Here is a 12821-nt window from a genome sequence, read left to right as displayed (position 1 = left end):
GCCAGTTTAAACCTGCTTTTGTTTTTTGCCTTTTTCTCTTTTACCACAATACAGCCTTTAACGGGAAAAGCCTTCCCTTCCACCTTGGGAAAAGCCTTCCCTTCCACCTTGAGAACGTAATCAGGCCTTTATTTCCTAAGGCGGTTTACGTTAGGGACTTGGCCTCTATTTGGATGAGGGGCAGTAACTGAATTCATTTTAGAGAAGGACTGGGAGAGGGATCAGGGGACAGTGGTTTCTGTAGCTGTGTGGGAATCTTCAATGGGGGACATAAAGTGGAATGGCCGCCATTGGGTTTGTTGAATGGGGAGCAAGCCAGTGTTTACTGTGCTTTGTAGGTTTGAGTGTTGAGAGAGAAAACCAGCTGGTCGGAATGTGAGTTACAGTTGCTCTAAGGGGGTTTCTGAAGAGTGCAGAGACCACAAAGGAGCCTGCAGAAGCCACAGAGGTGGAACTCAGTGAGGCCACGCTGGGGATTTCTCGCTCTCGCTTTGTGTGTTTGTGTTGGAATAGTTTGACTCTGTGAGTGTGATACAGAGAAGTGATTAAGCCCTAATTTTAGTGTCTATTCACAGGATCATAATTATCCAGAGTGAACATGGGTGTTTTGGCCAAAACTTGAGTCCTTTCTTTCTTCCTTCCTTCCTTCCTTCCTTTCTTTCTGAGGCCCGTCCAGGCTTATCTGAATAGCTCGGTGAGTTTGTGGGGGGAGATAAATTGTTAACAAACGGAGGAGTACAAAAGCAGCTTTGTGGGCGCTGTCAGTTTATAAATCACACCCTCCTACAAGTGTGACACTTGGCCTTGGTGTGAAGGGTTTTATGGCTTAAGGGCCTTCTCTGATTGAGGCTTGTCTTTCACATTCAAATGCAGGAGCCCTCGCTTTGTTAGCCCTGCACAGCTGGAAGTCCCCCCCACCCCCAGTCTGCTCCTGTGGTGCCCACTGGGGTGGATCTGGAAACCTCTTTTGGGAAGCACTTTGGCTCGCTATGAGGAGAATGTGGGCAGCCCAGGCAGGCTCTGGGCAGCCTCAGCGTACCACTCCTTGGGGCTTCACGGCCGCCGAGCTTCCTGCATGGGACTGAATCTGAAGGTATTAAAATATGCCCCAGCTGGCATTGTTAGTCAGCTGCTGTGCTTGGACAATTCAGGCTTGGATTCCAGCGCCAGCCCGTAAGGTTGCAAGGCATTCAGGGCATTCCTGGTGACAATCCCCGGGATTCCAGACCTTGTCTTTGTGCCCTCCCCCAGACAGCACAGGACTGGCCGGGCTCGGCCACCTTGTACTCCACGCTGCTTCCATTTTGGCCCTGTGATCTCCAAGTTCTCTTCTAACTCAAAATTTCTTTGATTTAAATCCTGCTGTTTTGCCTTAATTGTATGGAATAACAAGTTGAGTTATGATCAGAGAGTGCAGGATTGGGGTGGGGAAGCAGCCACTTCCTGTTTCCTGTGAAAGGTTTCTGGTCAGGGTTCCCTTCCCCTCCCTGTTTTCCTAGGTTCAACCAAATATTGTAAAGCCACTTTTGCTTCAAGGTACACATTGTGCTCCTAAATTAGAAACATTAAAAAACACAGAGGAAAAACAAAGCTTGTGGTTTTCACACCATCTAGGAAGATTCCTGGCCTTTAACACATGTGCCAGAATTTGATAAATAAAGCAGTAGGAAAATGTCTAACTCAGAGATGGGTGCTCAGTACATTGTTTGCTTCCTTTGGTGCCCAGGAGAAGTCACGGGACAGATTTCATCAGAATCGGGTCGTGGTCACGAGCCTGGTATAGACACTGATGTGCAGTAGATAAAGGAGAAAGCAGTGTGGTGCTGGAGAGGAAGGGGCCAAAAAGGCTTTGCAGAGGACGTGTTGTTTGAGTTGGCATGTGAAGAGCAAGTTTGCCAAGCACCAAAGCCCAGACCGGTGCTCAGAGAAAACAGAGTAAGCCAAAAGATAGATGGAGAGGCAGTCTCTCTGTCTTCCCTCACTCTGAAACAGCCAGCTCTTGTAGGACTTGAAAAAGGCCTGCTGTGTGCAAGGTGCTCTAGTGGGTGCAGGGAGGCATGTCCAGCTGTGCTGTCTCAGTTTGTAGCCGGGAAAGATGGAGTGACCTGCCCCAGGTGCCAGAGCTCAGGGGGAGGAATGGGTGCAGAGAGCAGACAGTGGACCAAGGCCCAGGCTCTCCAGACTGCCCTGCAAGGTCAGCCTCTTGGGAGACTCGAGGTTAATATGAAGGTTTATGAGGATAATCAGATACAGTATTTGAAAATTTGTGTCATTCTAGAAGTTCTTGGGGATAAAAAGCAATGTCACACTCCCATGTGGCTGTTCACTGCTTCATTGTGAGTTATGTGTGTTGTTGGAGGCTGCGAGAGATGGTTAGACGTGTGCCTGATGGTGGTCATGCTCCATACTGTCTTTCAGATTTAAACACAGAGGACAGTGTATTTATTTTTTCGAAAGGCAGAGCAGCAGAGACAGATCTTGCATCCACTGGTTCACTTCCAAATAGCTGCAAGAGCCAGGGCTGGGCGGGACTGAAGCCAAGAGCCAGGCGCTACATTCAGGTCTCCCACTAGTGCAGCAGGGATCCAAGCACTTGAGGCATCACCAGTGCCTCCCAGAATGTGTTAGCAGGAACTATAAGAAACAGAGTAGCTAGGGCTCAAATTGTCACTCCGGTTTCCAGGTCTTTTGATGATTGATCAGCAGTGTGGGAAATCTATTTTTTTTTAAAAAAAGATTTATTTATTTGAGAAGCATGGTTACAGACACAGAGAGAGAGAGAGGCTTCCACCCACTGGTTCACTCCCCAAATGGTTGCAAACAACCAGACCTGTGCCGATCTGAAGCCAGGGGCCAGGGGCCTCCTTTGGGGGTCCCAGATGGAGGTAGAGGGGCCCCAGTACTTGGGCCATCTTCCACTGCTTTCCCAGGCTACCAGCAGAGCTGGGTCAGAAATGGAGCAGCTGAGACTCAAACTGGCAGTTGGAGGCCTAACCTACTACACCACAGCACCAGCCCCTGTTGTATCTTTTGGAGGGCTGCGGAGACTGTGATCTGAGTGTGGTAGTAAAGACCAGGTTTGCTGGGTGCCCTGCATGCCGTAGGAAATAGTGGCCTTTCTCTTTTGAGCCCTGTCATTACTGTGTTCTCCTGTTCCAACTTTGACACACCCAGTTCTCTGGAGAGAGAATCCAGCTGGCCCACCTGGCTTTCACCTGTGGGCCTTTATACCCATTACAGACAAGACCACTGGGAGTCTTATTCCCAGATGCCCAGAAATATCCCTGAAAGTGTTGTTGCAGATAGACTCAGAGAAGTAAGTAAATTTGTCTAAGGTTACAAGTTAGAGTAAGAAGAAGGAATAGCTCAGCCCTTAGCCCCCGGTGAAAAAGGCCTCTGTCCTTGGCCCTAGTGCTGGAAAAACTCCCTTCTTGGCGCTTTTTCAGTGCTTCTCCTCCTGGAGTCAAGGCAATGTGCCAAACCAGTTCTCTATTACATTCCTGATACTTGGTACTCCTGGCATCTATGTCCAGGCCATCCCAGGTTTTTTTGTGGACTCCTTCCCTGGTCTACCTCCAGAGTATAGACCTTGCTCCGTTGTCTGAATGGAATGCCTAGTCCTGAGATGAACAGCAGGGTGGCCTCAGGCATTGTGGGACAGACTCAGAGGTGGCAGGGGGCCAGCTTTCCCAGTGTACCTTTCTCTGACACAGAGCTCCGAAAGAGTGTGAAAATTTCAAATTTGAATCCCACCTTCCAGGTGGATATGCAGAATGCACAGCTGTTAAGGCAGGAGAATATGGTGTACTTTATATAACAGTTGTTGGTCTGATTTCTATTCAAATATGCAGATGAAGTAGGTGGGTCTTTATGCTCTTTTCTGTTTTTTTTTTAAGACTTACTTTATTTATTTGAAAGGCAGAGTTACAGCAAGAGAGACACACACAGAGATCTTCCATCCAGTGATTCACTCCCCAAATGGCTGCAGTGTAGCTTCATCCAGCTCTCCACGTGGGTACAGGGATCCAAGGATCTGGGCCATTTTCTGCTGCTTTCCCAGGCACATTAGCAGAGAACAACCCATTATGCCACAGTGCCAGCCCTGGTCTTTATACTTTTTTGTTTTGTTTTGGGCAATTATTGAACTTTTTTTTTTTTTTTTTTTTTTTTTTTTTTTTTTTTTTTTTTTTTTTGACAGGCAGAGTGGACAGTGAGAGAGAGAGACAGAGAGAAAGGTCTTCCTTTTTGCCATTGGTTCACCCTCCAATGGCTGCCGTGGCTGGTGCGCTGCGGCCGGTGCATCGCGCTGATCCGAAGCCAGGAGCCAGGTGCTTCTCCTGGTCTCCCATGCGAGTGCAGGGCACAAGGAACAGGGCCATCCTCCACTGCACTCCCGGGCCATAGCAGAGAGCTGGCCTGGAAGAGGGGCAACCAGGACAGAATCCGGTGCCCCAACCGGGACTAGAACCCGGTGTGCCGGCGCCACAAGGCGGAAGATTAGCCTATTGAGCAGCGGCGCCAGCCAGCAATTCTTTAACTTTATTATGTATTTTTTTAATTTGACAGAGTTAGATGTGAGAGAGAGAGAGACAGATAAAGGTCTTCCTTCTGTTGGTTCACCCCCCAAATGGCTGCTATGGCTGAAACTACGCCATTCCAAAGCCAGGAGCCAGGTGCTTCCTCCTGGTCTTCAATGCGGGTACAGGGCCCAAGCACTTGGGCCATCCTCCACTGCACTCCCGGTCCATAGCAGAGAGCTGGACTGGAAGAGGGGCAAACAGGACTAGAACCGGCGCCCATATGGGATGCTGGCAACACAGGCGGAGGATTAACCAAGTGAGCCGCGGTGCCGGCCCCTATTATATTTTAAAAACTGTAAAATGTATTTTTTTTCCCAAAGAAACCTTTTATTTAAGGAATACAGACTTAATGCATTTCATGAATACAATTTTAGGAATATATAAAACGTAGTATTTGTACAAATACCTGAGGACTGTTCAGTTGGACACAGCATCTTCATACAAAGATTTTGAAAGAAAACCAAGTTTAAGTGAGAATCTAGTGGTATAGCACACAAGGAATAACAGATGAAGAGATCCTTTAAATAGTTGCATTTAGGTCTATATATTTGGTTTTCTTAAAAGAAAATGCACATTCTTGCCTCTTGTGAACATATTATCGGCATTTATGACAAATGGCTCAGGCTTTTATTACTGGTTCTTGTAGCTTATAAACATAACAACAACATTATACAAAGTAACAATAATAAACATATAGCACCATTTCCCTTTGAAAGGTCTGACTTGACAGATAAGGCCCAACTGCTCTTTATACTCGTGGTCCAGGCCCTGATCAAGCCTAACAGGCAGGCCTGCCTGGGATGGAAATTCTAAAACAACTCCCACCCATGTGTCCTATAGTGCTTTAGTGTATGTCAGTGGATCTTGACATTGCCCTTAGCCAGGCAAGCAACAAAGACTCTGGCCTGAGCTCTTGGTAGTGTTTTGTTTTTATTTATCTGAAAGGCAGAGATAGAGAGCTCCCATCCACTGAAGTGCTTCCCAAATGGTTGCTGCAGCCAGAACCAGGCCAAACTGAAGTACGGAGCCCAGAACTCAACCTCTGTTTCTCTCACATTAGTGGCAGGCACCCAACTAGAGCCGTCATCACTGTTTCCCAGAGAATGCATTAGTAGGAAGTAGAATCAGAAGTTGAGCCTGAACTCAAACCCAGGAACTCAGGCATGGGATGTGGGCATCCTGAATGACATCTTGACCGCTCTGTCAAATGCCCACCCACTTGGTAGTTCTGAGCCTGGGAAGGCTCTGTTTCTCCTGCTGGTGGGATTCCCAGCCTGTCTTACTTACGGCTTAACCTTTGTTTTAAGACTTCTTAATAAGGGCTGGGCAGGCTTAAGTGTACCAGGTATTTGACTTGAGCTGTACTTGATGACTTACAGTGCTGAAGACAGCACAGACATCGTGCACACTGGCTGTATCATGGATCCAGACCCCAAAGGAGTGCTTGTGAGGATCAGAAAGCCACTCGAACGTCATGACTGCTTGCCACAGTCTGACCTTTCCCTCTGTCAGATTCTGAGCAAACTTTGTGGTTTTTGTTTTTGTCATTTAAGATTTTTTTTTTTTTGAAAGATAGAGTTAGTGAGAGAGAGAGAGAGAGACAGAGAAAAAGGTCTTCCTTCTGTTGGTTCACCCGCCAAATGGCTGCTACAGCCGGAGCTATGCTGATCTGAAGCTAGGAGCCAGGTGCCTCCTCCTGGTCTCCCATGTGGGTACAGGGCCCAAGCACTTGGGCCATCCTCCACTGCCCTAGCACAGAGAGCCATAGCACAGAGCTGGACTGGAAGAGGAGCAACCGGGACTAGAACCCTGCACCCTTATGGGATGCTGGTGCCACAGGCAGAGGGTTAACCAAGTGAGCCATGGCACCGGTCCCTGTTTTTTAAGATTTATTTATTTGAAAGGCAGAGTTACAGAGAGAGAGGAGAGGCAGAGTGAGTGAGTGAGAGAGAGAGAGAGAGAGAGAGAGGTAGGTCTTCTATCCAATGGTTCACTCCCCAGATGGCTGCAACAGCTGGAGCTGCGCTGATACAAAGCCAGGAGCCAGGAGCTTCCTCCCAGTCTCCCACATAGGTGCAGGGGCCCAAGCACTTGAACCATCTTCCACTGCTTTCCCAGGGCATAGCAGAGAGCAGGATCGAAAATGGAGCAGCTGGGATTTAAACCAGTGCCCACATGGGTTGCCAGTACTGCAGACAGTGGCTTTACCTGTGATGCCACAGTGCCAACCCCGTAGGTCCTTAGCAAGCTTTGTATACTGTCTAGTAACTGTTAACTTTTGGTTCATGTAGCTTTCTAATTTATACTATGGTCATCTTTTTTTTTTTAAGATTTTATTTATTTATTTTTGAGAGAGAGTTATAGGCAGAGAGGGAGAGACAGAGAGAAAGGTCTTTTGTCCGCTGGTTCACTCCCCAGTTGGCTCCAATCTGATCTGAAGCCAAGAGCTAGGGGCTTCTTCTTGGTCTCCCAAATGATTGTAGGGTCCCAAGGACTTGGGCCATCTTCCACTGCTTTCCTAGGCCACAGCAGAGAGCTGGATTGCAAGCAGCTGGGACATAACCTGGCGCCCACATGGGATTCTAGCACCACAGACAGAGGCTTAGTCCTTTAAGCCATAGTGCTGGCCCCAGTAATTTTTTTTAATTTAATTTAATTTATTTTAGAAGATTTATTTATTTATTTGAAAGGTGGAAAGACAGAGGTAGAGACAGAGACAGAGACAGAGAGAGAGAGAGAGAGAGAGACATCTTCCACTTGTTGGTTCACTCCTCTAATGGCCACAATGGCCAGAGCTGGGCCAATCCAAAGCCAGGAGCCTCTTCTGGTCTCCCACGCTGGTGCAGAGTCCCAAGGACTTGGCCATCTTCTACTGCTTTCCTAGGCCATAGCGGAGAGGTGGGTCGGAAGTGGAGCAGTGGTCACTTTGGCAGCACATATACAAAAATTGGAGTGATACAGAGAAGATTAGTATGGACCCTGCTCAAGGATGGCACACAAATTCGTGTCGTGTTCCATATTTTTCTAAATATAGACCTACCATATGACCCAGCCATCCCACTCCTGGGAATTTACCCAAGGGAATTGAAATCAGCAAATAAAAGAGTTAACTGCATCCCCGTGTTCATTGCAGCTCAGTTCACAATAGCTAAGACATGGAATCAACCTGAATGCCTTTCAGCTGAATACTGGATAGAGAAATTATGGGGGCCAGCGCTGTGGCACAGCAGGTTAAAGCCCTGGCCTGAAGTGCCGGCATCCTGTATGGGCGCCAGTTCTAGTCCTGGCTGCTCCTCTTCCGATCCAGCTCTCTGCTGTGGCCTGGGAAAGCAGTGAAAGATGACCCAAGTCCTTGGGCCTCTGCACCCATTGGGGAGACCTGGAAGAAGCTCCTGGCTCCTGGCTTTGGATCAGCGGTGCTCCAGCTGCAGTGGCCATCTGGGGAGTGAACCAGCAGATGGAAGACCTCTTTCTCTGTCTCTACCTCTCGGTAACACTGTCTTTCAAATAAATAAAATAAATCTTTAAAAAAAATTATGGGGCCGGCGCCGCGGCTCACTAGGCTAATCCTCCACCTAGCGGCGCTGGCACACCGGGTTCTAGTCCCGGTCGGGGCGCCGGATTCTGTCCCGGTTGCCCCTCTTCCAAGCCAGCCCTCTGCTGTGGCCAGGGAGTGCAGTGGAGGATGGCCCAAGTGCTTGGGCCCTGCACCCCATGGGAGACCAGGAAAAGCACCTGGCTCCTGGCTCCTGCCATCGGATCAGCACGGTACGCCGGCCGCAGCGCGGCGGCCATTGGAGGGTGAACCAACGGCAAAGGAAGACCTTTCTCTCTGTCTGTCTCTCTCTCTTACTGTCCACTCTGCCTGTCAAAAAAATAAAAAAAATAAAAAAATAAAAAAAATAAAAATTATAGGATATGGGCCGGCGCCGCGGCTCACTAGGCTAATCCTCCGCCTAGCGGCGCCGGCACACCGGGTTCTAGTCCCGGTTGGGGCGCCGGATTCTGTCCCGGTTGCCCCTCTTCCAGGCCAGCTCTCTGTTGTGGCCAGGGAGTGCAGTGGAGGATGGCCCAGGTGCTTGGGCCCTGCACCCCATGGGAGACCAGGAAAAGCACCTGGCTCCTGGCTCCTGCCACCGGATCAGCACGGTGCGCCGGCTGCAGCGCGGTGGCCATTGGAGGGTGAACCAACGGCAAAGGAAGACCTTTCTCTCTGTCTCTCTCTCTCACTGTCCACTCTGCCTGTCAAAAAAAAAAAAAAAAAAAAATTATGGGATATGTACTCTATGGAATACTACACAGTGGTAAAAAAGAAAATGAAATCTAATCATTTCAACAAAGTGGATGAATCTGGAAAACATCATACTTACTGAAATAACCCAGTTCCAAAGGGACAAATACCATTTGTTCTCCCTTACCTGTGATAACTAATAGAGCACCTAAAAGGAAATTAACACTTTGAGAAGCAATGACTTGAACAGCCCTTGTTTTGACTCAAATAATGGTTTTTTTTTTTTTTTCCTTAATTGAGAATGGGACTAGGAATGGGAGAGGGAAGAGGAGGTGGGGTGGGGAGTGGCAGTGATGGCAGTGGGAGGGCGGGTATGGTGGGAAGAATCACTATATTCCTAAAGTTATACTTGGGAAATTTGTGTGCATTAGGGGCTGGCACTGTGGCATAGTGGATGAAGCCACCGCCTGCAGTGCCAGCATCCCATATGGGCGCCAGTTCAAGTCCCAGCTGCTCGCATTCCAACTCTCTGCTATTGCCTGGGAAAGTAGTGGAAGATGACCCAAGTCCTTGGGCCCCTGCACTGGCGTGGGAAGACCCAGAGGAAGCTCCTGGCTCCTGGTTTCTGATTGGCGCAGCTCCTGCCATTGCAGCCAATTGGGGAGTGAACCAGCGGATGGAACAGTTCTCTCTCTCTGTCTCTGCCTCTCCTCCCACTGAGTAACTCTGATGTTCAAGTTAACAAATCTTAAAAAAAAATTGTATGTATTAAATAAAAGGTTTCTTTGGGGAAAAAAAGTGGAACAGTCAGAACTTGAACTGGCGCCCATATAGGATGACGGCACTGCGGGCAGCTGCTTTACCTGCTGTGCCACAGCGCTGGCCACCATTGTGTTTTTTTTGTTGTTGTTTGTTTTTTTAAGTTTATTTGTTGAGGGCAGATGTTGTGGTGCAATGGGTAAAGCCACCACTTGGGACAACCCTATCCCTTCTTGGTGCACCTGGTTCTTGTCTCGCCTACTCTGCTCTTCTGATCTAGCTCCCTGCTAATGTGTTTGGAAGGCAGCAGGTGATGGCCCAAGTGCTTGAGTCCCTGCAACCCATGTGGGAGACCCAGATGGAATTTCTGACTCCTGGATTTAGCCTGGCCCATTCCTGGCTATTGCAAGCATTTGGAGGGTGAACTAGCAGGTGGAACATAAATTTGTTTTTCTGTCATTTTGTATCACTCTGCCTTTCAAATAAATAAATAAACATTTAAAAAAATATATTAGAGATATAAAGGAACAAGCATGAAGGCTGATAGAACCCCCATATACTGGTTCACTCCCCAAATGCCTTTTTTTTTTTAAACATCCTAGTAAGGGATTTGTTTCACCCCCCTTTTTTTTTTAACCAGGCAGACTGGACAGTGAGAGAGAGAGAGAGACAAAGCTCTTCCTTTTCCGTTGGTTCACCCTCCAATGGCCGCCGCAGCTGGCACATCGCGCTGATCCGAAGCCAGGAGCCAGGTGCTTATCCTGGTCTCCCATGCGGGTACAGGACCCAAGCACTTGGGCCATCCTCCACTGCCCTCCCCAGCCACAGCAGAGAGCTGGCCTGGAAGAGGGGCAACCGGGACAGAATCCGGTGCCCCGACCAGGACTAGAACCCGGTGTGCCGGCGCCGCAGGCAGAGGATTAGCCTACTGAGCCGCCGCACCGGCTAAAGTGCTTTTTTTCTTACTGTTCTTATTGTCATCTGTCATTATCAAACCATTCCTCTACTGAAAAACAGGGTGGTTCTTTTACCATTGGTTCACCCTCCAATGGCCGCCACGGCTGGCACGCTGCAGCCGGTGCACCGTGCTGATCCGAAGCCAGGAGCCAGGTGCTTCTCCTGGTCTCCCATGGGGTGCAGGGCCCAAGCACTTGGGCCATCCTCCACTGCACTCCCGGGCCACAGCAGAGAGCTGGCCTGGAAGAGGGGCAACCGGGACAGAATCCGGCACCCCGACCGGGACTAGAACCCGGTGTGCCAGCGCCGCTAGGCGGAGGATTAGCCTATTGAGCCGCAGCGCCGGCCAGGGTGTTTTTTTTATTACTAGTAATGCTCTATTGAGTATCTTTTTTTTAAAAAAAGATTTACTTATTTATTTGAAAATGAGAGTTATACGCACAGAGAAGGAAAGGCCGAGAGAGGTCTTCCATCCACTGGTTCACTCCCCAGTTGGCTGTAATGGCTGGAGCTGAGCCGATCTGAAGCCAGGAGCCAAGAGCTTCTTCTAGGTCTGCTTCATGGGTATAGGGGTCCAAAGACTTGGGCCATCTTCTGCTGTTTACGAAGACCATAGCAGAGAGCTGGATTGGAAGTGGAACAGCCAGGACTCCAACTGGCGCTCCTATGGGTTGTTGGCACTGTGGGTGGCAGCTTACCTTCTATGCCACAGTGCCAGCCCCCTTGAGTATCTCTTTTTATAAGATTAATTTTTTTTTCCCCTGGCTTTTTTTTTTTTTTTTTTTTTTTTTTGACAAGCAGAGTGGATAGTGAGAGAGAGAGACAGAGAGAAAGGTCTTCCTTTTGCCGTTGGTTCACCCTCCAATGGCTGCTGCAGCCGGTGCACTGCGGCCGGCGCACCGCGCTAATCCGAAGGCAGGAGCCAGGTGCTTCTCCTGGTCTCCCATGGGGTGCAGGACCCAAGCACTTGGGCCATCCTCCACTGCACTCCCAGGCCACAGCAGAGAACTGGCCTGGAAGAGGGGCAACCGGGACAGAATCCGGCGCCCCGACCGGGACTAGAACCCGGTGTGCCGGCACCGCTAGGCAGAGGATTAGCCTGTTGAGCTGCGGCGCTGGCCGTGGCTTTTTTTTTGTTTTTTTAAGACATTTTATTTTTTGAAAGAGAGAAGGAGAAACAAGGGAAAGAGATCTTTCATCCACTGGTTCACTTCCCAGATGGCTGCATCACCCAGGACTGGACTAGGCCAAAACCAGGAGCCAGGAGCTTCACCCAAGTCTCCCATATTGGTGGCTGGGTCCTAAACACTTTGGGCCATCTGCTGCTGCTTTTCCTGGCCAGTTAGCAGGGAGTTGGATTGGAAGTGGACCGAGAACATGAACCTGTGCCTCTGTAGGAGTTGGATTGGAAGTGGACCGAGAACATGAACCTGTGCCTCTGTAGGATGCTGGCATCACAGCTGGCAGCTTTACCCACTGCGCCACAAGGCAGGCCCCCGAGATGGATTGATTTATTTGGGAAGTAAAGATCACCATTCCATGTATTCGTGCCCCAAATGGCCAGAACAGTGGAGCAGAAGCCAGGAGCCAGGAACTGCATCTGGGTCTCCAGCACGGTTGGCAGAGAGCTGCATACTTGCGCCATCCTCTGCTGCCTCCCAGGCACATTAACAGGAAGCTGGACCTGAAGCAGAGTGGCCAGGTATTGGATGATGTGAGCCTCCTGATGTGGGGAACTTAACTACTGCACCACAGCACTGGCCCTGATTATCTTCAGTTGTACATTCTCGCTCCTTACTTGTACCAGAATGAGAGCTAGAATTGAGCTACGTCTTCTGAGTTTGGCCCTGTCTCCACTGAGCGCAGGGAGTGCATGTCCCCAGGGCCCAGGGGAGCACACAGTAGGTACTTGACAAGCGTTTCTTGAGTTTGCTTGGGTCTTGGCTTCCTTTAATGATCAGTAAACTTTAATGCATTTCTTTCAGAGGTGGAAAAGAGGTCCTGCTTTGTGAATTAATCTCTTTTATCCCTAAGCAGTTCTGCCTCTTTTTCAACAGAAGGTGGTCTTCTGCCCCATTAAGGAAGCACTGGAGGTAGACTGGAGCAGTGACAAAGCCAAGGCCACTCTGAAGCGCACAACTTCTGACTACTTTCTCCTGCAAGGTGAGGCCTCCAAGCTGCACTTCCCCATGGCAGGCTTGCCTTTGGCATAGATTCAAAAGAAAATATGTAACACTTGTTAGGTTGCAAGTTTGTATTATCCATGAACAAAGCTTTTCCCATGCTGATGAGTG

General features: G+C 49.2%; 1 protein-coding gene and 1 non-coding gene across 3 annotated transcripts in view; both read left to right on the top strand.

Annotated features, from left to right (window-relative positions):
- The window catches only part of SAE1 (SUMO1 activating enzyme subunit 1), a 66752-nt gene that overhangs the window by 23350 nt on the left and 30581 nt on the right, over positions 1–12821 (top strand). For both annotated transcript variants that reach the window (XM_051837389.3, XM_089320524.1), the window contains one exon: positions 12585–12690. In XM_051837389.3, the coding sequence (XP_051693349.2) occupies positions 12585–12690 (106 nt within the window). The remainder of the gene's footprint in view (positions 1–12584; positions 12691–12821) is intronic.
- On the top strand, positions 7498–7604 carry LOC127488377 (U6 spliceosomal RNA). The gene has a single exon (XR_007916071.1). It is a non-coding gene; the product is annotated as a U6 spliceosomal RNA (small nuclear RNA).

Source organism: Oryctolagus cuniculus, chromosome 18, assembly GCF_051225735.1.
Source record: "Oryctolagus cuniculus isolate XC-2025 breed Fujian yellow rabbit chromosome 18, ASM5122573v1, whole genome shotgun sequence".
Classification (NCBI taxonomy): domain Eukaryota; kingdom Metazoa; phylum Chordata; class Mammalia; order Lagomorpha; family Leporidae; genus Oryctolagus; species Oryctolagus cuniculus.
This window is presented reverse-complemented; position numbering and strand designations above follow the sequence as displayed.